The sequence below is a fragment of the Bactrocera tryoni genome, chromosome 4, assembly GCF_016617805.1.
Source record: "Bactrocera tryoni isolate S06 chromosome 4, CSIRO_BtryS06_freeze2, whole genome shotgun sequence".
NCBI lineage: Eukaryota > Metazoa > Arthropoda > Insecta > Diptera > Tephritidae > Bactrocera > Bactrocera tryoni.
In genome coordinates, this window is record NC_052502.1 from 5,974,975 (window position 1) to 6,001,693 (window position 26,719).

The following is a 26,719-nucleotide window of genomic DNA, read 5'->3' on the forward strand; positions in this document are numbered from 1 at the left end:
CTACACCTAAATGAATGTAAAGCTCAGCGACCACTCATTCCTGAAGTGAACTTAATTCCACCCATTAGGGCCGCACCCTTCACGACGAACTTTAAATAAAATAAAACGCTCATTTCAAGCAAACTTCACAATATATCCGTTATAAATGCACATAATATACATATGTAGACATATAGATTTAATATTTGCACTTCTCCTTACGCCTCATATGCGCGCCTATGTGTGTTCCTATAAATGTGTGGGAATGCACTTAAGTGTGAGCACAATGGCTTAACCAAGCGGCCAATTGCGCCGGAGTATGCTTGAATTTATTTCACATAATTGAAAATGATTTCACAAGTATTTCAGTTTTAGTTTTTGCTTTTGCTGTACATTTTTTTCTTTTGTGCTCCGCCATTGTCGACTCCGGCTGGCCGTTTGGTGCGCCAGCGTATTAAGTAAGTGATTTTTAAGTGCCACTAAACATTTTTTTAACGGAAGTAATTACTGTTGTAGTTGTGGTTGAATAGCTAGTTGCTCGTTGATTTTTTAACGTCCCGACAGGAGTGTCTTCTTAAGAGCGCCTGTACACACACACACACACTTATGCGATTAGCGGCATAATGGTGCAAACATTTATGCAGACTACACACTTGCGCCGTGAGTACCATAACAGTTTAGAGCGCTGTTAAAGCTTAACATAAGCTTTTATTTGATAGCAGTTTTTTCAGAATTTTAAGGACTTCAGAAGTGGCTAGTGAACTTGAAAACTTTGTTAGGTTATGCAATACGTTGCATGTTTAAATTTCTATGTAAATTTCGATTTAAGCTGTGCATATATAAATGGTTGTAAATAATGCTAACAAAATTAGTTTCTATGTGCGGTGTTACTTCAATATAATAATTTTAAATAAATTTACTTATTTTTTTATTTTGTGCGCTAAATTTTAAATCGACAACTCCAAAACTGAAGGAGCTGTTTCCGCATTTTGTGGGTTTTTATACGTTATACCGGAAGCAATCTTTTTTGGTAGCTGTGTGTTTTCTCATCTGAATGTTCGTGCAAGCGACAACTTGAGATTTCTTGTTGAAACTATAAACATGCTGATTACTAATTGGGAATTTAGACAATGGACAACGCATATTCATCGACGTTGTCTGAAAAAAGCGATATTTAATTGAGTCACCGAAAACATCCATTGCGATGTACAGAAAAACGTCAGAAAAAGTGCAGTGAAGAAGATAATATAGCAGGCAGGAATTTACAAGATGTCGAAATGATGTTATCATCAGCAAGAAACAAAAACACTGTAACGACCTACATGAAGAGAGGGATGAAAATTGTAGCAAAGAAGAAACTGAATTCAAAGGAAAACGCTCAAATTTCTATGGCGGTTCCATGATATGAAAGAATATGATCTTAATGTAGCTGTAAAAAAGTATACCTTTGATGTATCTGATAAGCTGCCCAATGAAGTTATTCACCTCAGATGCATTCGCAGAGACCAAAACTCGAAAACTTCACTTCTAGGTTTCCAATAATTGAAGACTATAGGATTTTAAATCGCATGCTCGAAGAATAGAGCCAAGTGTAGAAGTTCAAGAAAACGAGGAAAGTTCTCTGAGTGCCATTCACTTGGGAGCGGCCTGAAACGATTCTCTTACATATGGCTCGTGACTTCCCGTCTTAGACCAAGTATGCACTGGTTAGCCTAAACATTCGTTTGAACGCAAGGTATAGTGAGATGGCGAATCATTTCACCCCAGGGTTGTGAGTTGGGTTTTGGCCTCGCCAGGGTAAAAAAGCACCTCCAATGAAAAGGACTGTACAGACTCGGATGAGAGTGTCCCCTTTCGATAACAATCCCTGCAAATCTATGGCACCTGAAATGTTCTGTCTCTTAACTAGAACCGTTGACCAGCTGGTTGATGTCCTCGTAAGAGTAACGGCTGACATTACCGCCGTTCAAGAAGTACGATAAATAGGAAAAGGATTGAGACGGTTGGATTGCCGGCCAAGCTATTCAAATACATGGGCTAAAAACTGATAAGGAGAATACATCGGATTCTTTGCAGAACATGCTCTACCCAAACTACAAAAAGGCAGACCAAATACCGTGGGATAAGCCTTCTCAACATCGCACATAAGGTTCTATCGAGCGTACTATGTGAAAGATTAAAGCTCACTGTCAACAAACTAATTTGACCTTATCAGTGTGATTTTAGACCTGAAAAATCAACCAGATATCCATCCAGCACTTTTTCATCGATTTTAAAGCTGCTTTTGAAACTAAAGCAGCTGTGTAAACTGACGTTGAGCCATACCAAAAGTTCCGTCAGAATCGGAAAGGACCTCTCCGAGCCATTCGATACCAAACGAAGTTTCAGACAAGGCGAATCCTTATCATGCGATTTTTTCAATCTACCGCTGGAGAAAATAATTCGAGCTGCACATCTTAATCGAGAATGTAGAATCTTTTATAAGGGTGTACAGCTGCTAGGGTACGCCGATGATGTTGATATCACTGGCCTCAACATTCGCACCATTAGTTCTGCTTTCTCCAGACTGGATAAGGAAGCAGAGCAAATGTGTCTGGTAGTAAACGAGATACCAAATTCTTGAAGTCACTCATCATCTTTGTTCTGCTGTATGGTGCAGAGGCATGTTCGATGATAATTTATTTAAGATTTATGGCACTTTGCGCTTTGTCCATGGCGAGTACTGCAGTCGATGGAACGATTTACTGTACGAGGTATACGACAACTTTGAAACATAGCAACATAAATTAGCGAATTAACAGACAGCGGTTACACTGGCTAGATCATGAATATTAGATCTATAGAAAGACGTTTGAATGAGAAGTTTCTGTTTCCCTATTAACTGTTAAGTCTTTTCATTCCTACATTTTGGATATAATATAATTTGAAAAAATATATTTGACTCGAAGTGTATGCATGAAATGATTCGTACATTATTTATTTTCAAAATCGAAGCAAATTAGCTCCTTCCAACATCAACAACAAAGAAAATGGAGATTAATACAGTTGTGATGAGAAAATACTTACCCAAACTTCTTCCCGAAAAACACCGTTTAAGAAATAAAATATTTTTGCGAATTTTGTATTTTAAATTTGAAGTTCCACTTTATTTGTTGGCTTAGTTTGTTAGTTAGTTTAGTTTAGTTTATGTTTATTTAAATTTAAATTTAATATTTAATTAAATAAATATTGATACTTAGCTTTAGTGCATTTACGAATTCTCGCTGCACCTTTGCCTACTTCGCCTCTCTAAAAAAACTATGCTGTACTTTATTTAATTTTTACATGAATTCAAGTGATTCTCAGATTGCTACACTACACTGCGCTCCAGCTGTTTTGTTTTTGTTTTGTTGTAGCACTACTGCTAGTTAATATGGAATAACGCTGCGGCATGCTACGCCTTAACTCGCTATAGTTGCTGCGCTCACATTTCTTTTAGCATAGATAATCGTAACGCGTACAGTTAGATATATATTTGTATTGAATTTTAGTGGTATTTATTATAATTTTATTTATGCCAATTGAGATTTTAATTTTTCGACAAAAACTTATCTTACCAATGACTTCAAAAACAGGTTTTTTATTTGCTTTTAAATTACACATTTTATTTTTAGTTCATTTAATACTTTTAAATCTAGAAAAAAAACACGCTAATTAGTTTGAGTATAATTACCTTACTTGCTACTGAGATACTTTACAAAGGTTTTTGGAGGAATTAAACTTGGATATTCTATATTTTTTTGATTAGACATCAATTGCCTGCCAATCAAAGTTGTGTGCATGGGCGTGAGTCTCAAGCTGTTGCAATTGGCGAACTGATTATGCACTCTTTGGAACCGGCACCAACCGTTAAAATCCAAAATTAATCAATTAGCGATTTAAGCAATTCAATTATTAATTTCATTATTAATATTAATTGGTTTTTATTAATGAAAAATGTTTTTTTTTCTGAAATATTTTCAAAATTATTATTTTTGAATTAATTTAATTATTTGTGTGACTGCAGACACACACACACGCGCACAACCTTAGAATTGGCGCAACAAATACAATTTATATTTAATTTTAATAGAAAATATTTTATTTTTTACAATAATAAGTAGTAATTAATTATATAATTGTGTTCTCTTAGCGCACACACACACGCAGCTGTCATTTGTTGTGTGTGTGTGTGTGCGGGTTTGCTCAGCAAACTGAATTTAAAATGCAATTTTCTGATTATTTGCCGATTAGCCGAAAACAATGGAGCTTACACACTCTTTAGGCCGCTCATGTTTATTAATTTACCCACACACACACACGTACACACATGTGAAACGAAATATTTGCTGTTTGCCTATGTATTAGTGTTTAACGTTCGCTTATGTGTGTTGGTGTATTGGTAATTATGTTGACTTAATTTGTTGTAGTTGCAGCCTAAAGCCGACATACACACACAAGCACGTATCTGCTGCTAATGCATTATTAACCGTTATTTAGCATATTTATGCCGTTATTGCTGTGTGCTTCTTTCGAATATATTTCGACTACAAAACATGTCACGGGCCTAATGCGTTTGCAATTAGTCGCAATCTGCACACACACATCAGAAGTTTGCATTATTTGTTGCACCACTAGAAGCACTTGCAACACATGCACACAGGCAGCGCCTGCCGCACGCTCGTGCGTTCGTTTGCTTGTGTGGAATTGAATGTCCTTCGGCGCAACGGCAGCCGCACGTGCGTCTTTCAGCATATCTGCGTGTGTGTGTGTGTGTGTGTGAGAAACTTTCAGTCGTCCAGCACTAAAGTAGTGTGTCGGTGCATGTGGCAAGCGTTTAGATTTTCAATGCTCACATTTGGATAGCCAATATCGGCCCCTCGCACCCTTTAAGCGAATAATACAGCGCTGCATTTGACCCCCGACCCCGCTGCTCTCTCTGCAAGGTAAGCACTTCGCATTTGTTTGCCATTTGCAATTAAAGTCGTCTATTTAGTTATTTATTAATTTAGTAAGTTCTTAGTTATTTACGGGTGTGGAGATATAAAATTAGTATTTACAGTCTTATTTATGGATTTCAGTTAATTTAGCCTTCTAAACCGAAATCCTTGCAAGTTTTGCATTAACAGTTTAGTTATTCATGCGGTATTTAAGTATGTAAACATACTTTTATTGGGCTTATCGTCTAAATAGTATTTAGCTACAGTACAATTTTATTGCAAATTATTGTAGTTAGCGTTTAGTATTGATGTGTGTTGGCTCTGTAGGTCTATTTCTTATAATTATTAGTAAAATGTCTCACTTTGTATTGACTGTTTCGTAAGTTGAGCTGGATTTGTGTAAATAATGTAGCAAATGGGCAGCAAAGTGTGAGCGGGAGAGCCAATGAGAATTTGATTATTAAGTCCTGAAAAATCAGTCTGGCAATTATGATGAAAAAGTAAAGTTTTGGCACATTAAGTGCAGAAATCTTAAATTTTTAAGTATGAAAACCAATTTAGAACGAATTCGGATTAAGATCTAACTCTTTTGTAATTTACTTGACTTCACCTGATTAAAGAAACTTTTTCTAAAGAACTAATAAGAATTTGCAAGATTCTAACGGGTGAACCAAGTAGAATTACTTTTTCAATAGAGGTTTTTTGACAGATCACGCATTAGTTTTGTCCAGATCTCGATTCGGCGTCATTCGCTGCAACTCGAACTGCGGTATGGAACGACTCGGCGCATTTTATGACGATATCTCAACTGGAAAGCATACAAAATATATAATAACTTGTGTCAGAACTGAAACCGTCCCAAGCGACATCGCTTCTCTCTATGGGCTTTTGAAAAGTTCCAAGAGGATCCGACGTTTTCCATCCAAATTTTTTTCATGGATGAGTCTTATTTTTGGCTCAGAAGGTATTTAAACAAGTAATATTGCCGCATTGGGGACGAAAAGCAAGCTGAAGAGATTCAAGAGCTGCCATTTCATCATGAAAAAACTGGGATTTGGTGTGGTTTGTGGACCGGTGGAATCATTGGTCCATATTTCATCAAAAATGCTGACGTTGTGAACATAGTCGTTCATTGGCGAGCGTTATCGCGCCATGATAACCAATACCTGAAATTGAAGCACTTGATCTCAGCGACATGTGGTTCCACAGGACGGTGCCATTTCCCACACATTTCATAAATCAATGGATTTATTGAGAGAACATTTCTGTGAGCAAATAATTTCACGTTTTGGGCCGGTCGATTGGCCACCAATATCGCGATTCTTTTTCCTATGGGATTATGTAGAGTCTATAGTCTATACAGACAATTCCACATCGATTGAGGTCTCGGAGAAAACGTCAGGCTCGTCATTCGGCAGTTATCAGTTGAAATGATCGATCGAGCCATCGAAAATTGGACCTAAGGGCTACACCATCTGAGAAGAAGTCGTTGGCAACATTTGAGGGATGTAATCATTAAAAAATAAATGCCAAAGAATGTTCTTTCGAATGATAATAAATATTCCCCATTAAATTTGAAGTTTCTGTGTTTTTTGTTTAAAAAAGTAGAGAACCTCGAAATGGCTTACCCTTTAAATATAGCAGCGCTTAAGCTTTCGATAGCTCATAAATATACAATTTTCAGCAGGTTTTGTTATCTTCAGGCGGTTTGTGTAATCAAAGAACCATGTCCTATAGCAAATTCCACTTTTCAGGCTTCCAAAAATAAAAATGTCTTGGTTCAAGCAAAAACTTCGACATCCCCTAACGATTGTCACCTCAAATTTAGGAATTTGATAACGTATGTTCCAGAGTTTTAAGGATCGAAATCCTAGCTAGCTTTCAGAAAAAGTATGAATGATTTAGATTTAAAGTTAATCTATTACTTTCTTCTTTTCAGTTCAGTTGAACAAAAATACGACAGAATACATACGATAATGTAATAATTAACTTTACCTATTCGACGCCACCTTTTAGTTTGTTTTGAAAAAGAATTCACTGTTGTTCTTTATTTCAAATTGAAAAGGAATTAGTAAAACGGTTGGCTCTAAAATATAATTATGAGTTTGCCTCCTTTCAATTGCCTTCTACTTTTAAGGCGGCTGTCTTTTTGATTGATATTTGTTCCGTCTCTTCGAGAGTTAAGAATAAATGTGGAACGAAAAGGAATTATTGAAGTTAGAAATAAATATAAATCTTCTACATTTTTAATTGTCACAAAATTAAGTTCCTTAGTCATTTTTCAAAAGTCAAAATTAATTATTACCCCCAAATGCGAATTTTTAGGAAAAAATTGTTTATTCACAAACCGTGTGAGAAGTTAAGTAAGTGTTGAACGAAAATGTTGAGTGGCGCCTAAAGGTATATACATATATAATTCTGCTCATATGCTTACGCATCATTTCCTTTCATTAACTGCCACTTAAAATTAATCAATTAGAAAATTTATGCGTGAAGCTATAATCATAGCTTAGGAACTGACCTCACTGACCATTTGCTACATTTGAACTCATTTTCTATTGCGTATTTGTAAGTTAGTTTGTATGATTGGCGTCTGTTTGCCTGTGTCTGTAGCTATTTGTAAAATGGCTGCATAATAAACTTTGAAAAAATACTTATATATATATATATCTACACTTGTAGTAGTGTGTGTATCACACAAATGTATTGTAATTATTAACATTCTACGAACTATTTTGTTGCAGTACTATTATCTTACTCGTATATGTATAACGGCTTATATACGTAAGTATGTCACCACATACTATTTGCCCAATCAGATGCCTGCTTATCGAATATTGTATGTGAGTACGTATAGAATTTAACATACGCACACACACATATGCAGTCGTAAGCGTTGTCGATATCTATGATTATGTTTTATGTAGTGGTAATAGTTCTGAAGTATGCCTGTATTCATACGATTATCCTACTGTTAATGCTATCTACTTGCTATCTGAGATGAATTGCTTGAATGAATGTGTTGCTTATTGCCCGCAATGACATATGAGTGTTCAATGCGACTGCGCCTAAGTGAATTATTAAATGTCAATGGCAATATGAGTGAATATCTTGAATAATTGATTAAATGATTGAATATTTGAAGGAAAGCATTACAAGCAGGGCTTAAGTATGCCCACACATACAATATCTTTATATACATATAAATATATATGTTGAAATGCGTACGGATTTGCTGAATGAATAAGCGTTTAAATACCGTTAAAGCGCAACACATACACAAATGGACACACATACGAATAGTTGCTTGAATATGCAATGATTGAACGCATAGCTGATTGTGTGGCTGAATAAATGGAACAATTCATATGTTGTGTGTGAATTAATGCATTCGTATGCCTTTATATTAATATAATTAATGCTGTTTCTTCATACGCTTTAAGCTGTATACCTACACAAATACAGAGAGATGAACATTTTGCTTAACGGCACAAGCGAATCCATGCAAAAATGGCTGAACGTAAAAATTTGTATGATTATCAAGTGAGTTGGCTGAATGGCTGAAATCAATATGAGTATATACATACTTATGTAAATATATACAAATGGTAAAGTGTCTACTTGTTTATATGTATCGCCTAGGAGATCGCATGAATGCTGGCATTATTTAAGTGAAAGGCTCGTGGCAATGCTAATCTTTTAATCCTGCTTACGCCTGCAGTAACTAACGCATAGAAATGTTGCTGCGCAGCGCATTTTCACTTCATTCCACTCGTCTTTCGTTTGTTCCTTTCATTCTGCTTGTATATACATTATATGGAGGTAAGGACTTAATGAAGTTCTTGGGGATTTGGTAGTGCAGTGAATTTTGTGGTTTGGGTCATTTGTGTTTTGTGCATTTTTGTTTTTATAAATCATGCTCATTGCTGGCAAACAGTTAAGTGAATAATGGAATATTATATTATATTCATGCCTATATAATAAAGTAGCTTAAGTCAACTTAGGGAAAGCTAAATATGCTGGCATGTTGTAAAATTTAAAAAATCTGAATCTTTGAATTTTTGATTTTAATTAGCTGGCACAATTAAGATTCTCTCTTTTTTCCGTTAACTTAAGCTGTTTTGGATATTGTCAGTTGTAAGTTTTACAAATGCATTCACTCAGTTTCTTAATTCTCGCAATTAACTAAGCAATTCATTGATTTGGTAAATTAGTAAATTAAACAATTATGTAATTGACTGTATTAAATAACTGACTTAGTAAGTTAGTAAATCAGGCAATTAACTAATTCAGACAATTAGCAAATTTTAAAATTATTTAATTTACTCAATTAGTAAACCATGCAATTAATTGATTTGGTCAACTAGTAAATTGTACAATTATGTAATTGGCTGCACTAAAGAACTGATTTAGTCAATTACTAAATGATGAAATTAACTAATTCAGTCAACTAGCAAATTTAAAATTATTTAATGGACTAAATTAAAAAAATTACTGAGTCAATTACCATATTATGTGAAAATATTAATATAATCAATTAATAAATTGTTCAATATGATTTGTTTAATTTACTAATTCACTAAATTAAGGAACTGGCTCAGTCCATTAGGAAATTTACAATTATTTGATTAACTAATTAGCATATTATGCATTAACTTAATTTAGTCAATTAGTAAATTGAACAATCCGTATTGAATAATTTACTAATTGCTTAAATTAAGGAACTAAATTTGTACATTAGGGAAATTTAAAATTCTATGATTGACTCAATTAAGGAACTAATGTAATCAAGTAGTGTATTATGCAATGAATAAATGTTGTCTGTTATCAAACTGAACAAATCATATTCAACAATTTATTAATTGACTAAATTAGAAAAGGGAATCAACCAGTTAGTAAATTTTAAAATTTTTTAATTGACAACTAATTAATTTTGTTAATAAGTAAATTGTGAAATTATTTAACTGACTGAATTAAGGAACTGATTTAGTTCAGTAGCAAATAGTGCAATTATTTAATTTATTAATTTAAGGAAAAGATTGAGTAATTTAGTAAATTGTGAAATTAATTAATTGACTAAATTAAGAACTGACTTAGACAATTAGCAACTTGCGCTATTAAGTAAGAGAATAAATTTCTGTCTTGTCTTTAGCACTTAATACCTTTTTTTTTGCGAGTAAAATTTATTAAAAAATTTAAGTTATTAAAATCAGCTCTCAAAAAATGTTTGAAACCTTTAAATTTTTTTCCGCTATTTTCACAAAACTGTTGGCCGCAATGACATACTCATAGATAAATGGAAGCGTCTGGGGTTAATTTTGGATTGTTGCTGATTTATTCGTTAATTTGGCCGACTTGTTTGAATAGATTTTAAATTTAAAACTTTTTTAATACATTTTTTTTTTGCTCGCTAACTGCATTTTAAGCTTTTCTTATTTAATTTTCTTTAGATATACTTCATATGAAAAATTTTGTCTTATTTAGCCGAAATGTTTGATTAATTACTTTTCACTAATTTTAGTTAATTCTTTTTTAACTTTCTTCTATACACATTACATGGGAAATGAATACACATAAAAAAGCAAAAAACATTTAAAGCGAAATCATAGCATCTAGAAAAAACTTAACTAAGCAGCGTTTTCCGCATTTTCCGCACCGCACACCAACAAAAAAGTCCGAAAGAATATTTCTCCGCAGCTCTTTAGTGGCTTGTGTGGAAAGTGCTTCGTCGCTTTATTCACACATTACATACATACAATTGTTGTTTGTTTGTTTTTAATAAGGAATATCGACGTGCTCATTTGTTGTTGTTTTTCGTATTTTTTAATCATTTTGATTTTTGCTTAAATTTTGTTGTTGATTTGTGTTTACGTGGTTGCTTTGCAAAAAACATGCAACACTGGCGCAGTGGAAGCATTTCAGTTGTTGTTGTTGTTGTCCTTGTTCGTTATTTTAAATTTTACGTGTTCTTTGTTCTTGTTGTTGTTGTTGTTGTCGGTGTTGTGTTTTTTGCACTAGCGGTAACACAAATTCACATCAATTTTACACATTCATTTTAATGTACAAATATACGCGTACTTATGTAGTTTTAACTTGATTAAGCTCTTTTTTTAATTTTTTCTAATACATTTACGGTTAATTTTGAATTTTGTTTCAATATTTTTTTTCGTTTTGTATTTTTAGCCTTATAATTTATTTGCCTAAAGTTTTGAGTTTAATGCCAAAGTGTTTGTTTGTGTTGTTCATATGTATAAATTGGTGGTGTGTGTATGTGTGGGCAGGCAGCGGTGCTTGGAGGGCATACTGAGTTTTGCAAATACATGCTTGAAAATGAAATTCGAGAAATATATTGCGAATTTCTAAGTAACCTTTCAAACATGTTACTCATACGCCATGTCGTTTCGGCAGCACCTCCAAGTTAACTTTACCACCGCATGCCCACCCCAAATAAGCCCCGCTTGGCAAAGCAAACAAACTGTAAACTAGATTTTTTGCTATTAATAGCTAATACTTTGCACACCAATACACACATATCAAAAATGTTTGCTGTTAATTCCTTTCCTTCCCTTTCTTCCGTAATATTTTCACTAAAAATTTGCTTAGTTTTGATTATCTTTCTTTCTAGAATAATAAAAATGAAATAATATTTTTTCTTCTTCTTCAAATGCAGAGCTTTTGTTTTTTTAGATTTATTCTGGTTTGGAAGCTTTCATTGGTTGTGTTTTGGGAGAAAGTTACAACACTAATAAATAAAGGTGGTTGTGTGCTTTGGGAGGTGCTTGGAAGGAAGTGTCAATGTGTGGTTTTTCATGGGGGCAAGTAAGGGGGGTTTCAACATTTACTCAATTGAACTTTTTTTATACAAAATTTTGAATTGCGTGGCATATTCTCTAAAGAAGCATCAAGCCGAAGTCAAACTTTAAGTAAAAGCAAAGCACATCTAATTGCAAATTGAGCAATTAAGTTACCACTACATTATTAGTTTACTTGTTGATAAAATATTCTACAATTATACTTTTGATTTTTTTTCGTTTTTAAAGTTATATTTATGTCTTGTTTTACTTGCTGAACTTTTTGTATTGAAACTTATATCGATGTATGAGCAGTTGACGTTTAAAGCAACTAAAAATAAATTTTATAATACTTTTTTTATCAAATTTATTTTATTTCTCATTTATTTATTTTTTCATTTATTTTAATCTACTAATGAACGAAAAGATTATAGGAGAAATTAAAAATAAAATGTATCGAAGACCAAAAGCCGCCAATGATTAGTGTACTTGCCCAGCGCAGTTTATGGGTTAGTGGTAACCCATTAATTTTCACTCAATTGAGAGCTGAACTTTTTGCTGTATATAGCACCGGCCTGGGAATTAAAATATATACAAAAAATATGTGTAACTTCCTATGGCGTTTAACATATTTTAGAACGACAACATTTTTTGAGACTTTTCTATTCTCAAAACAAAAAAAGATATTTCTCTTTCAAGAGAAGTACGTAGGAAGGGAGAAACTTGATGAGTTCGCATGGAAAATTCGTGGTATATTATGAGTCGGAGATAATCAACTATCGGCGAGGAAATTCAATCACTTTTTAATGAATTACTAATGCCAATCTAAGTGGGTAAAAACTAAAGAGATCCCTTTCACAGGATTCAGATAAAGAAGTTCACAATATAGAGATCAAAATGGTGCTTCGTGCACTATTGCAGCTCTGAACACCTAGATCTCTGCGACTTTTCAGAATAATCAAATCACTGACCATGTTTTACGATACTAAAATCTCTGTGCTCAAAGTGATATTATATATGCAAGTATACATAACTATATACATATATATACATATGTGCTAGTGGATCCGGCCACACTTTGCTGTGGTATTCAAATAATAAATTATTCAAACACGTCGTTGTCATGTTCATGCAAATAAATTTCATTGAAAAACATAACGAATTTAAGGCTTCTTTCTCAATGTCTGGTTACCAGCCTTTCTGTCCAGTTGATAGAGTTGTCCGTTTAATAGATTGTACTTAATAAACATCAACAATGTGCATGGCTAATGGAGATGTCCGCTTAACAGAGCGTCAATTTAATAGAGCTTTCACTGTATTTTTTATTTATGAGTTGTTTTTACTATCCTATTTTCTAAGTTGGTTCGAACTGAACACAGGGTGCCAAATTTTACTAAAATCGGATCAGTATTTAAGGAGTTCATCGCGGATAAACAACGTGACACGTTATTTTTATATATAAAGATGTATATATATATATCGAAAATAGTATCGGACTTTAAAGCTCTCAGCATAATCCTCATATTCTACAAAAACACTAAAACTCTCCATTCAATTTGATTGAAACAAGATCAATGACTTAAACGCCAACTGCTGGCATACACAATTAATAGCAATTAACATAATATAACGGCATTTATATGATTTGCTTTATACAATTTAAGCATCAACTTGAAAGCTCACAAAACTTAGACTGTGTAACTGTGCATGTTGCATGCATATATACACATACTTATACCATATTCACATCCGCCCAGCTGTCAGTTGAAATTTCTAGTAATTAAACTTGCACAAGCGCACTCAAATTATCGCACACGCACACACACAAGCACACTTTTATACACACGCATGCACAGGCATACAAGCACACAATCCAAGCGCAGCGCTCGCATAACTGTTTAATTGCAGCAAATGCAAACGCAAATGAATGCAATCAACCGACTGTAAATAATGAATTATGGAATTTCGCATATTACACTAAACTCTATTTAGTTTATACCTATATATATGTATATATTTGCTTTTATATGTATGCGGTGTGAGTGGCCCGACTGTGGCGGCACAGCTTCAACTTGGCATCACATAAATGCGTAATTTGCAACACACGATTATTTAGAATGAATATTGATTTTTAGTCTAAATGCTATTATTATGCGCACGAGTGTGACTGCACTCGCATTTATACTACACAGTTGCATTTGTATATTTGCTTGTTTGTTTGTTCATATTCTGGTTAAATATGCTGACTTAAATATAGGTTATGTCTAACGGAAAGTAGTTGACGCAAATGCGGCACGAAACGACAACAACTACATATTGTATTTGTAAATCACTTTAGTTTACCGGCAACACACTGCAACTAGTCGCTTAATTTATACATATTAGAGTAGTTGTAGTCCTATGCTAATGCTCCTTACAAAACTAGCGATATTTATATAAGTATTTTGCATGCTTGTTTTTGCCTTTGTATGCCTACGGAATAAGCTTACTTTCTTAAACGCTTTAATTTGCCTTTTTGTAGTGTGTGTGTGTAACTTAATTCCTGTTTTAATCTCAATCGATACAGCTTACTACTACGCCACGGCTTATACCTCTGGCCGGCTGACTAACTGACGCGCATACGCACCTGCACGCACTTACACTTTGAGCGCGTTTCTCGAGCAGATCGCCGGATTACTACACACCTCCTCCGCGCCGCGCTCGTACTCTTCCTCCTCATCGCTGCGCTGGTAGGCTAGCGACGTCGCGCCCAACGCGCTGCCAACGCCAGCAAAGCCAGCCACGCCGGCACCGCAGCCATGCCGACCGCCCTCCTTGGCTTTTCGTGCCGCCGCCTTGTTGTTGGCAAGGCGCATGGCCACTTCGGCGGGCGCCACTGAGACGACCGCGTGCGCGGCATCATCGGTGATTAGCATGGACTTCTCATACGCTAAGCGCTGGCGACGCAGCAGGCAGCGGTACGCGAGCACCAGGCACACCAGCATAATGATGCCTGAGAGCAAACCGAAGAAGAAGGGTTTCTGCATGTCGGCAATGGCCATTGTGAGCAAGCTCAGATCGGGCTTGTGTATCGGTTCAATCAGGCTAATGTCGCTGTTGTGGGAGTGCCAGTTGAAAACGAACGCTGTGTGCCGATTCAACGCCTCGACTGACTGATCATGATCGTCGTCGCGCTCGTCGTATGGCAGCACGGCGGCGTTCTCGGCATCGGCAATCAAACCGTTAGAATTCGAGGAACTATCGGCGTCCACATATTCTGTGTTGCCATTACTGTTTTGGTCGATTGCATTGCTGTTGATTTGCTCGGTTTTTTGTGGTTCGACTTTGTTGGCTGGGAGTGTTCTGCTATCGATTGTTGTTGTAGAAATCAATGTGGCATCTGCATTGGCTGCTTGTGTTTTATGTTGGCCACTGTGTTCGTGTGCCATCACTGCCTCGGATGTGTCAATGCTCAGTGGCAGTGAGCGGGACATGAAGCCGGTGAGCTGTGGAAAGAAAGGGAAATTGCATAACACATACATATTAGTCACGTCTTGCAGTGGTGGTTTTAAGTTTATGCTAGAATATTTGTCATGAAATGAAAAGTGGTTTCGACCTCAGCTTCAAAGATTAGGAAATCTTTCCTTGCTGGCATTCGCTGAAGGCATTCACAAATACATTTTGAAGAGAAAGATTATGGTTTTAATGGTGACGTTATAACGGTAACAATTTGAATAGTTAGTTAACCGAGTATTAATCAGAAGTCAAGTAGCGCATATTTCTAGGCATAGACAGGAATGACTAATGTCAGCGTCAGTATACAGGGTTTGTCCGGGAAGTAATTGGACTGATTTTCTTTCGCCGGGACTGTGCTTCGGAGCGTGCTCGCACCGACTGGATTCGGTGACTGGTGCAACCCAGATATTGCAATATTGGTTCAATAAGTTTTTTTAAATCGACTCAGTCCTATTACTTTCCGGACAAACCCTGTGTATAATTACAGAATTACATCACATATAAACCAACTATAGTTCCATGAAAATTCCTGTGCTGTATTCAAGGCTACAACCGCATTTTCTTCTCGTAAATCTGTCTACAATTCCGCGAAAGTTTCAAAAGTGTCGAAAATTTTCATGATTTTTCAAAATTTCTTCAGGTTTTTTTCACTGCAGACACTTCCCTCTTTGACTGCATATCAAAACTTTTCCGCCACTATGCACAGACCGAGTAACGGTATATTCAACCACCTTACATTTCGCCACTAATAATTTGGCAGCCATTCAATTCGCGTTTCAATTATTTATTACCATTCAACAAATTTAATTACTTTCGAATTTCTAGCTAAAACTCATTTATTACCGCGCCGACAGAGTCGGCAAGTCGGCAATTTGTGTGAACGGCACTGAGCGTTTTCATGCTGTTCAATTAACGCTACACCCACGAGCAGCTGCGGCTCACACTTGACACCAGACGGCTTATCGCAAACATGAATCGCCCCGGTCGTGCCAGCACGAATTTTTTCGATTTTTGCCGAAATATTTTCTGTAAAAATTTTACCGAAATTATGAAAATTCGCAGAAGCGAAAGTTAGCACCAAAGTGGAATGTGACATGTGGCGAGTTGAGGTTAGATATCACTTCAAAAATGCTACTGTAAATGGTTTCAGCTTATGATTACTTGGTAAATAATAGTAATTTCTCATTACTTTTCATCAACTCACCTTATTTTTGCAGGTGACCTTCACGCGGTACTTTGTGTCGGGCCATAGTGATAACTGCACAATCGAGGACTCGGTCAGGAGATTGCCCATCAGTCCACCACCGGACACCTCCCAGCTGATGAGGCATTGATTTGGCGTATTCAGTGCATCCCAGGCGATGTCGACGAGCACCAATGAGTCTTGTTGCAACATTGAAACTGTGCGCAAAGTCCAAGTCTCCTGGATGGGTTTATTAATTTTTGATGATTGCTGCATTTGTTGTTGTAATTTTTGTTGTTTATGTTGCAATTGATATCTTTCCACATTTTCCGCAGTTGTTGGTACGTTGGTTGTCGTGCTTGTTGTGGTTGTTGTGGTGACGTGTACGGGAGCTGGCGGAGTCATACAGTTGAGATAGCACTAAAAATATAAGAAGGCATTTTTATTGAACCTTTTGTTTTAAAAATTTTAAGTGTGAAGTTTTACTAAGTGAAAAAGTTTAGTAGAAAAAGTACGTTGTAATCTGAAAAAGAAAAAATCGTAGCGTTAGAGTCACACGTTTGAATATCCTATGGTATACAAAAGAGCTGCAGATATCACATAAGATTTATGAAAACAGCCTTGGCTGGCTTTGTTGAATATTAAAAATATATTTTTTCAATTTTCCAATAAAAGGCTAGGGCCTTGCTGACGTTTGGTTTCCTCTACATTCTACGTAGGGGTTCGTTATAAATTCTTGGGATATAATAAAGTCTAGCAACGTCAAATAACATCTTCGAAATCACTAAATACATTAATGAAAATTATGTGTCATCTTTCTAAAAACAAACACCGACAATTTGCAAGATCAGCATCAAAATCCCGTTTTAAAGTCGTACTAGTCCCGCAGTATTTAAGATATCATTTTGAAATTTTGCAAACGTCATTTTGTCTTCAAGCAGCTGCTCATTTGTCGGAACTGCCGATATCGGATCACTATAACATATAGCTGCCATACAAACTGAACGATCTGAATCAAGTTATTGTATGGAAAACTTTCGCATCTGACGTGGCACCTTCACGAAATTTTACTTGGATAACTCCTTGAGGTAATAATATAATCTCCGAAAACATCGTTCAGATGGGATTACTTAGCATATAGCTTCCATACAAACTGAACACATAGTTACTAAAAAAATGCAAGTGTGAAGGGTGTATTAGTTTCGGTGCAGCCAAAGTTAACGTTTTTTCTTGTTTTTTGTTTCCATTTAAAGAAAAGTGCTGTAGAGTACCATCGAGTGCTTATCGAAGCTTATGGTTATCATGCTCTATCAGAAGTAACATGCAAGCGGTTCAGAGATGTTGATTTCGATATGAGAAGGGAAGAACGTGGAAGACCTTCAAACAAGTTTAAAGACGCCGAACTGCAAGCAATATTGGATGAAGATGATACTGAAAAGCAAATGACAGCCAGGTTAAATGTTGTACAACAAAAAATTTCAGACTGATTGAAAGCTATATAAAGATCCAAAAGTGTGGAAAATAGGTGCCACATGAATTGAGTGAAAGGCAAATGGAAAACCGAAAAAAAATTCTAAAATTTTGTTTCAAAAGCATGAAAGAAGATCAGATTTGTATCGAATTGTTACTGGCGATGAAAAATGGATTTATTTTAAGAGTCCTGAACGCAGAAAATCCGGTTAATCCGGTACAACCATCAACATCGCCTGCAAAAACAGATCGATTCGTAAGGAAGGCAAAGCTCTGTTTGGTGGGAACAGAAATGTGTAGTATATCATGAGCTTTTTAAACTTGGTGAAGGACTTAATACTAATCGCTACAGATAACAAATGATCAATTTGAACCACGCACTGATCGAAAAGCTACCAGTACGGGCCAGAAGGTACGGCAAAATAATTTTCTTAGACGACAATGCACTTGCACTTAAAGCAATGTTAGTTCAAGATACAATCAAAGTACTTTGCTGCTACTGCTACTCCACCCGCCGTATTCGCCACATTTGACCCTTTCCGTTTACCATTTGCTTTCATCGATGAGTCACGCATTGGCTGAGCAGCACTTCGATTCCAACACAGAAGTCGAAATTTGGGTGTCTGATTGGTTTTCTTCAAAATAGGAACATTTCTATTGGCATGGTTTCCCCAAATTGCCAGAAAGGTGATCAAAATGAATAAAAAGCAATGGTCAATATTTTTAATAATTTTTAAAACTTTTCCATTAAAAATTGGTATTTTATTTTCACAAAAAAAAAATGTTAATTAGTTATTTTCATATGCTTTTATAGTTTTTGTGTCAAATGGGGAACTAAGAGGGAGCAGCAAATGTAAGAAATAAGACTCGTAAAGGAAGACTTGAATATTTGTCAATGTTATGTCAAAATATTTGCAATAATTAAGTAATTAGACATTAAATAATAGACAAACATTAGATGTGCCTATATATACATTTCGTGATTATAAAAACTATTCATTAATGAATACATTCATATTTACATACATTTATTTCATACATCTAACTAATGAGATGCTGCGCTGCTCTTTTGAAAAAAAGGTATAACTAATTTAATTATTAGGTAATTTATAAGTAAGTAATAGACAATATAAGATGCCTTCATTTCTCAAATTATCCATTCACCGATGTGTATTCACTACTTTTTGATTGCTGCTAATGAATTGACGCACTGACAACACTCTCTGCTATTCCTTCTTCAGTAATTAATCACATTCTGACAATAATCAGCTGAAATGTCATTTGTAAATATAAGATTTTCCCAAAGTGAATAACAAAACTAACGGCATCGCATTAAGTGAAAAGTTCTGTACGCCAAAAATCAATTTAAAACTTAGCTCCTTAAACTCAGCCAGCAAAAGCAACGAAAGTTTCCACGCTCGAGCAAATGTTGAGCTCAAACAAATGTGAATATATGTATGTTCATATATATTTGTATATCCACCGAAATTAGTTTAAGCGCGGGTTGGAGTGATTTTGCCCGCAACTATTTACACGCTGACATACTTATTAATATTTTCCCGGTTGTAATCTGCGCGTGCTTACACATGTAATGATTACAGCAGGCAAATAAATAAATATTACTATGCTTCCCTTCACTCGCAAATGACATGCGCGCCTGCGGCCATATGCAAAGCACAAAAACAAAAAAACAAAATACAGAATATTATTAGCATATTTGTTTTTGAGCTAATCTCGGAATTTGCTTTTTGGTTAATGACTTATTGCCTGGGGCATACAAAGCAATCAGCGCATGTGGAATTGCCACTGTCGCCTAGGCGCCCAATCCACATGACACACACACGTGCATACATACATTCACGTACATGTTCTCCGCGCACCTCTCGTTCCTTGAGTGTCCCGTTCGGGCTCGCGTTTCCAGCTCCTTTCTTGCGTAGACAACCCTAGTTAAATGAGAATATTCTTAGGCACATCTTCATGAGTTGATGTTGTTGATTTTTCCATGCCTCCCTGTCCGCCAATTTCCTTTCGTGCGCTTTTCACAAATTGTTTGCTGCTGATTTTCGCTAGTCAGACCCCTCCATGTAGCCCCTGCTTCAGCAGCCGGTGAGCGGTTGAGGCAAGCTTGGGTTTCGTTGCAGCCACCTTCTTACAGTGGATCCATTCTCATATATAGTTGTATGTCTGTGTGTTTGGCATGTTTTTCACATGATCATATATCAACTTTTATTAATTCGAATTGCTTTCGCGCAGCGCCGATTTGTGGTTGTCTGTGGCAAGTGGTTTTCGCAACCTGAGCGGCAAGTAACTAATAGTGCTTCGTAGTGAAGTTCGGCACTCCAAAGCATCCATATGAATTCGCACAGTTTCCACATACAAGCCATTCCTGCTTGTATATTATATGTGGAAGCATGTATGCGCTACCTTACTGCCCTACCTGTGTTCCAATCAAAACTCCCGGCATTCCTGGCTCCCCTCCCGCGCGGTTCCCGGCAACCCAGTTAAGCCAAGCAATTTCTCCGCAGTTATTTATGTGCAGAAACACACATTTATTTGTTTAAGCAAAGCTTCCTTGCTGCCTCTGCCGCGCCGTTGTTCGCTGCTCATGTATCTGTCTTGTACTCGTGTATTTATAAAGCTCCGCTTATGTCTCTCTCTGCTTGTGCGTCTGTCTCTGCCTCGCCTTGTCTCTGCAGCGCTGTATAATTGTGCGGCTGTTTGTTTGCTCGTGTGTTCTATGCTTGTATTGCCTTAAGTTGTGCTCGTAAATCGTCTTTATTACGATTATGTTTGTTTATTGCAATAATTTATGTGATTTGCGGTTTTTGTTGCTCACCAATTTACGTTTGTTTGCCTTTTCCTTGTTTTATTTGATTTCTCTTTTTTTATTTCGATTTCGCGCTGAATTTTTTATCTTTCGCAATTTGAGCATTGCTTTCTGCTTCAACGCTTTTTGATTGCGATTTTCCCACTTAAGTTATTATTCTTTGGTGACTTTTTTTGAGTAAGTATTTTTCGAAGCGAAGGGAGGGAGGAGGTTCAATATTTGTATAATTAGCAACGAAGTTTACGTAAATTTTTTCTCATGAATAATAATAATTATTTTCTTTATTATTGAAGGTTCTTATTTGCCTTGTTCTAGATTATATAAAAAATTGATTTTCTCTAACATTGATATAATACAAAGGTTCCAATCTAAAATGCTTCGAAAAATCACGGGTTCACCATGGTAATTGCGTAAAGAAAACTTTCATAAAGAACTTGATATTCCTATGGTAAAGAAGGAAATAGAGGACAGCAGAATGAGATATATTTCTAAACTTCGCGAACATCCAAACCCATTGCTTAACGCCTTGGTAAATTCCTGTAATCAAACATGTTTAAACAGAAGTAATCTACCAGCCTACTAGGGAGCAACGTTCTACCAAAAAAGCTCAACCACATTCTTAAGCTTCTTTAGTTTTAAATATATTTAAGATTTTAATACTTATTGTTAGACTTTACCAAGCAGATCCAATAAATAAAGAAATATTGAAAAAAAATCTCAACTTTGAGATATTATCTAGAACCACGCTGTTTGTTTATTAGAATTACCAATACAGATTTGAAAAGCTTCTTCGTACTAACCACTGAACGTCATGGACCTAACGGCGCACAAGTTTTGGAATTTCCTGAACTGTTTTTCTGAATTTTTTGTATGCAAGTAGAAGCCAAATTCGTAGGTGAACTAAAATCTGTTGACAAAGAACATCCATAATAGTAGTAAACCAGTCAATTATTAAGATTCATATTTTAACCCAGAATGTCAAATTGTTTACTAGCAAAATCATATACAGTGCTAGGTCCGGACTATAAGATAGATGCATAAGAACCACCAAACAAAGCCACCGAAGTTTCTGTCAAGTCACTATCGATGTGTGCCTCCTGGCAAGGTCTTGATGGAACATAGTTGCTCTCCTAATGGCCAAAGTTGGCCGTCTTTGGGCGACTGATTCTCTCAGACCGTAACATTATTGACAGTCCAGCAGCTCAAATAGATGATTTCCTGTCAATACCATAAAATTCAAAAAGAAAAGGAAATAAAACGATTCCAAACAGCCTTTAAAGGATTCCAAACGGTTTTTTGTTTTGCAAGAGTTAGCTCCTGGGAATTGAAACAGTATTTTAATGGCGGTCTACTGGAAGAATAATGGATTTAGTTCTGCTAGACCTTTCTTCTTTTCATCTTTATTGGGGAAGAGCTTAGAACAGTGCTCCAGTCGTTCTTTTTTTATGTTTGAAGCCAATTGGAGTTTCCAAGTGTTCCCAGGTCTTTCTGGTGTTTCCAACGGAGCGGAGAATTTCCTCCGGCAGATGCTGCGTCGAAAACTTTTAGAGCTGGAGCGTTTTCATTCATTCGGACGACATGACCTAGCTAGCGTTGCCGCTGTCTCTTAATGGCATCGTGTATCTAGTACAGCTCATCGTTCCATCGAATGCGATATTCGCCGCTGCCAATGCTCAAAAGACCATAAATCTTCCGCAGTGCTTTTCTCTTGAAAACTCAGAAACCCGACTGATCAGATTTTGGCATCGTCAATGCCTATGCACCATACTTAATACGAAGTAGCACCCGTTTGCAAGAGTTATTCTGCGTTGGATTTCGAAGCTGACATTGTTGTTGTTGTCAATAGCTGTTCCAAGACAGACGAAATTATCTACGACTTCGAAGCTATGACTGTCAATAATTAAGTGGGAGCCAGTGCGACAACTGTTTGTTTGATGACAGGAGATATTTCATCTTGTCCTCGTTCACTACCATATTTATTTGCCTCGCTTCCTTATCCAGTCTGGAGAAAGTAGAACTAACGGCGCAGTATCATTATATCAGTATCTTTGGTGTACGCCAGCAGCTATACACACCTATAAAAGGTTGTACCTTCTCGATTCAGTTTGGCAGCTCGAAATATTTTCTCCAAGAGTAGATTGAAGAAGTCGCACGAGAGGGAATCGCCTTGTCTGAAACTTCGACGAGCAATTTCCAGGCTGAGGAGGTAAGGTTTGGTTAATCTGGTAAGCCAATAAGCTACGTATAGACCAATTTCGTTCTTTACGATATCAGATTGAGTTCACTTGCTAAGTCCAAGAGGAGTAGTCATCGCTTACGATGCCTGCGCTTGATGAGAATTTTTATAAACTCTGCGGCCTCACTTTTGATACCTCCTCTTTCGGGCGTATGTCGCCACCATACAGTGAACAGTTAGTAATCCCATCATGTCGGGCAGAAAAGGATCTTGTAGGAGATTGAGAAAGTACTTGGCACAAAGAATCTGAAATCTAGAAAAATACTGCTGGTCTAATTCCCAACTTTAATCAAACTTTAGCTCATTTTGACGATAAAAATAAAAAGTTGAGTATGCCTGATCTGGTAGTATGAGTTTTTAAACCTATTTATACTTAAATTGTTACTGCTTTAAGCACAAATGCACGTGCTATTCATATTCCCAGTACAATTCTGTTCATTGCGAAGCAATAAATGAATGGCATATGTAGGCAACCTCGACTAAAAAATTAATTGAAAATTTTAAAAATGAAATACCTTCAATTCTTTTGCGCCAAGAACGCCATTGAACGCGCGACAAACCCATGTAATTGCTAAATAAACATAAATAATCATTAATCTTCGCTAAGTGCAAAACGCGAACCTTTGAACCAAAGTGCACGCGGCTATGTGTATGACGTTGTGAAACTGTGAAAAATTCTCAGCTCAAGCACAGCTGGCAACGCGGCCGCACTTGTGTTGCGCGCTTGGGCATTCACTTTTAATTTTTCACTTATGCTGCCGCATTTGCTGGCGGAAAAAATTAATAATAAAGTGTAGTTAACTAAAAGTGGGTAATAAGCCGCTGAGAACTCGAGAACGTTGCATTCACCAGCGCAGCTGAAACTCTTTTAATGCATTTACATATTATATATAATATTTTTCTTTGGCCGCACAGCTGTGCCACTAAATCACACAGTCACCCGCGCTGAACGTGGCTCCAGCGTTGGAGCGCAGCGGCAGACGCATTCGCGCCGCAGATGGACAAGTGTTGAAGCGTTGAATTGGCTGTGGCGTTGTGACAGGTAGGCATAGACAAAGCTATAAAGGAACGCGCATACACACATGCCTAGGAAAACAAATATTTTCTGCGCCAGCAAGACATGACTCCGGCGACTGCACACATGCACATGTGGAGCTGTGCTGGCTCTCGAAATGAAATGCAAAATTTTCGAAAGACAAAATCGTAAAACAACACGGCCGAAGCACAAGCTCAGTGCCAACAACAATGACACTCAAATAAATATAAAAATAGTTGTTGTCGGTGATACCACAGTTCGACTGCTTGAGCTGCGCCGTGCGCTCGTCTGGCTGTCCTCACAGCCTTCAGGGGGTCCATCCGCGCGCTGTTGACTCGCCTTGTTTGTTGACTACAATCGTGCTACAAGCTGTGACTACAAGCTGAAGTGCATATGCGAGTATTCGTTAGTCGCTGAGCGTGGTCCGAGCACGCCTTCACCAACAACAATGCATAGCGGCATTTAAATTAATGTGTGGCACAGAAAAACTACAAATATGAATTGGCTGAAGATGCATAACCGCGCTTTGTAAGCCGTAGCAGCAGTTAGTGCAGCAAAGTACGGCCTCTGCAGCGACTTGCACGGCAATAAAACGAATATTATAAGTAAATATAGTTAAGGCATTAACAATATTTACCAACGTGGCATACCCCGCCAGCTTCAACCAAACCAGTTGGTGGCCAAATGAGTTTGTTCGCTTGCCAGTCGCTAGCTAGCTCTGTTGCTTTCTGGCTGGTGTGGTTTGCTGAATAACCAACTAAGTAGCTGGCCAAGTGGACAGTTTGTGGGCTGCTCACTGCTTTGGTTTGCTTAGTCCGAGTCCGAAACTGTTGCGGCCGCCTCAACCAATATCGCAAATCACTGTGGCAACCTGCTGCCAGTTGGTGTCGCGCCGCTGAGGAGTAGGTATGCAAATATATACATACATATATGTTCAGATATATACTAACAAGTGAAGTGCTTTCCTATCTTCAGCATTTTCGGTGATTAATTGCTTTCAATTTCAGTGGTTTTGAAGGTGCCAAGTTTGTTTCTTGGAAAACTAAGCTGCGACGTTGTTTACATGTATACTTATTTCTATCAATATGTCGTAGCTATATACTTATAAATATATAAGAAAAAATTTTAGCATCGCCGCTAAATATTTGGCAGTGATTTTTCTCTTATTAGTCGTGAACGTTTCGAAATTATTGCAGAAGCTTTGATCCACCGATTTTTGAGTTACATCTGAGAACATCAAGAATGCTCAGAATCCCATCAATTGCGGTGTTCAACCCAATATATAGCGTAAATATTCAAACTTTTTTATTATCTATGGGTATCAAATAACTCTACAAAGACTTCTGATGTGGTTACTTCTTCATAAAAGTGGTTATTAGTAAAAGTGTTAAACTCCCATTGTAGTACGACGTCAAGTCACATGCCAACCAAGCTTCACACTGTATAAACATTTGCAAAAATTTCACGTAAATTTTGGCATACTTACACCGTTAGCATGCTTTAAATAGCTTAACCATTCAAGAATGCTAAAAGTAGGTGCATGAATATTCACACCTTTCCATACAACACTATATAAGTATTATATATACATATGCGCACAATTTTCGAAGCACAGAACCTTTGTCGCATCGTGTGAAAGTTGCAATAAAGCTAAATTTGCTTCTCACATGCAAGCTCCGCCACAGAAGTTCAGTTAAAAAAAATGTTGCAAAGCGGAGCCATTTCAGCAACCAAACCGCCGTTGGCTCTTAATTTCGCTAATATTCTAGGTCATAAACATTAACGCTTACGAAAGAATGCATGCATTTTATTTTGTATAAAACCAAATGACGACTATGGTTTCCGGAAATTTGAGCAATAACACGGTATTATAATATCTACCACATTTCACGGATTTTTGTTTAAGGTATGAAATTATCAACACCTTGTTAGCATGATATTTGGACATTTTCACATATTTTATGAATAAGACATACAATTCCGTAAAAAAATACTTATAAAGGGTCGCACTTTGACCTTTTAGCGCATCGGTTTTGTGGCAGGTGTTTTAGTGACCGATGTGACCACGACGACGAGCTAAGCTTTGAATAAACTGGTGAGAATAGAGCTGAGTAGCCACAGAAGTGTTCACTTGCAACCAAATTTCTTTCTGTCTTTTTGTCTACTTTTCTCCACAAATGGAGGGGATGTTGATAGGATATGTGAAACTGCTTCCAGCTAGGACTTTCAAGCTATGAAGAAGAAGTGGGGACTTTGCAGCCACTATCGCATAGCTTAATTGAATAGAAGATTATATTAACCCACAAACTTATCAACTTAGGCTCCGAGCTAGAGAAAAAGAAGTAAGGAAAGGCTCAGTTCGGGTGCAACCGAACATTTTATATTTTGCAACTTGCAGGTATCAAATACCTTATGTGGTTACTTGGGTTTACTTGGGTAAAAAATGAATTTTCTTCAACAATTTTATTTTCATGTAAAAAATTAATTACTTTAATCGAATTTTTTATCGTTATTATCACAAACATATATTATAATAAAAAAAAAGTTCTTGGAAATTTAAAAAAAAAAGTTTAAACTCGGCCATTGCGACGGCATTTCCGGCGACCCCTCCGAAGAAAAGATGCGCCCGCGTTTGCAGGTTAATCGTTTACAGGATCATTTAAAGAGAGAAACTATGCCTTCTTGATATCCGTAAACCCATGTAACCTTTTAAGGTGTAGAATGTCAACCAGGCGTTTAATAAA

General features: G+C 36.6%; 1 protein-coding gene across 4 annotated transcripts in view; it reads right to left on the reverse strand.

Annotated features, from left to right (window-relative positions):
- Positions 1–13,068: 13,068 nt before the first annotated feature.
- LOC120774312 overlaps positions 13,069–26,719 on the reverse strand; it is a 259,357-nt gene continuing 245,706 nt past the window's right edge. For all 4 annotated transcript variants that reach the window (XM_040103845.1, XM_040103847.1, XM_040103846.1 and 1 more), the window contains exons 4-5: positions 16,428–16,826; positions 13,069–15,213 (exon numbers count right to left, since the gene is read on the reverse strand). In XM_040103845.1, the coding sequence (XP_039959779.1) occupies positions 14,365–15,213; positions 16,428–16,826 (1,248 nt within the window). In that variant the 3' untranslated portion in view covers positions 13,069–14,364. The remainder of the gene's footprint in view (positions 15,214–16,427; positions 16,827–26,719) is intronic.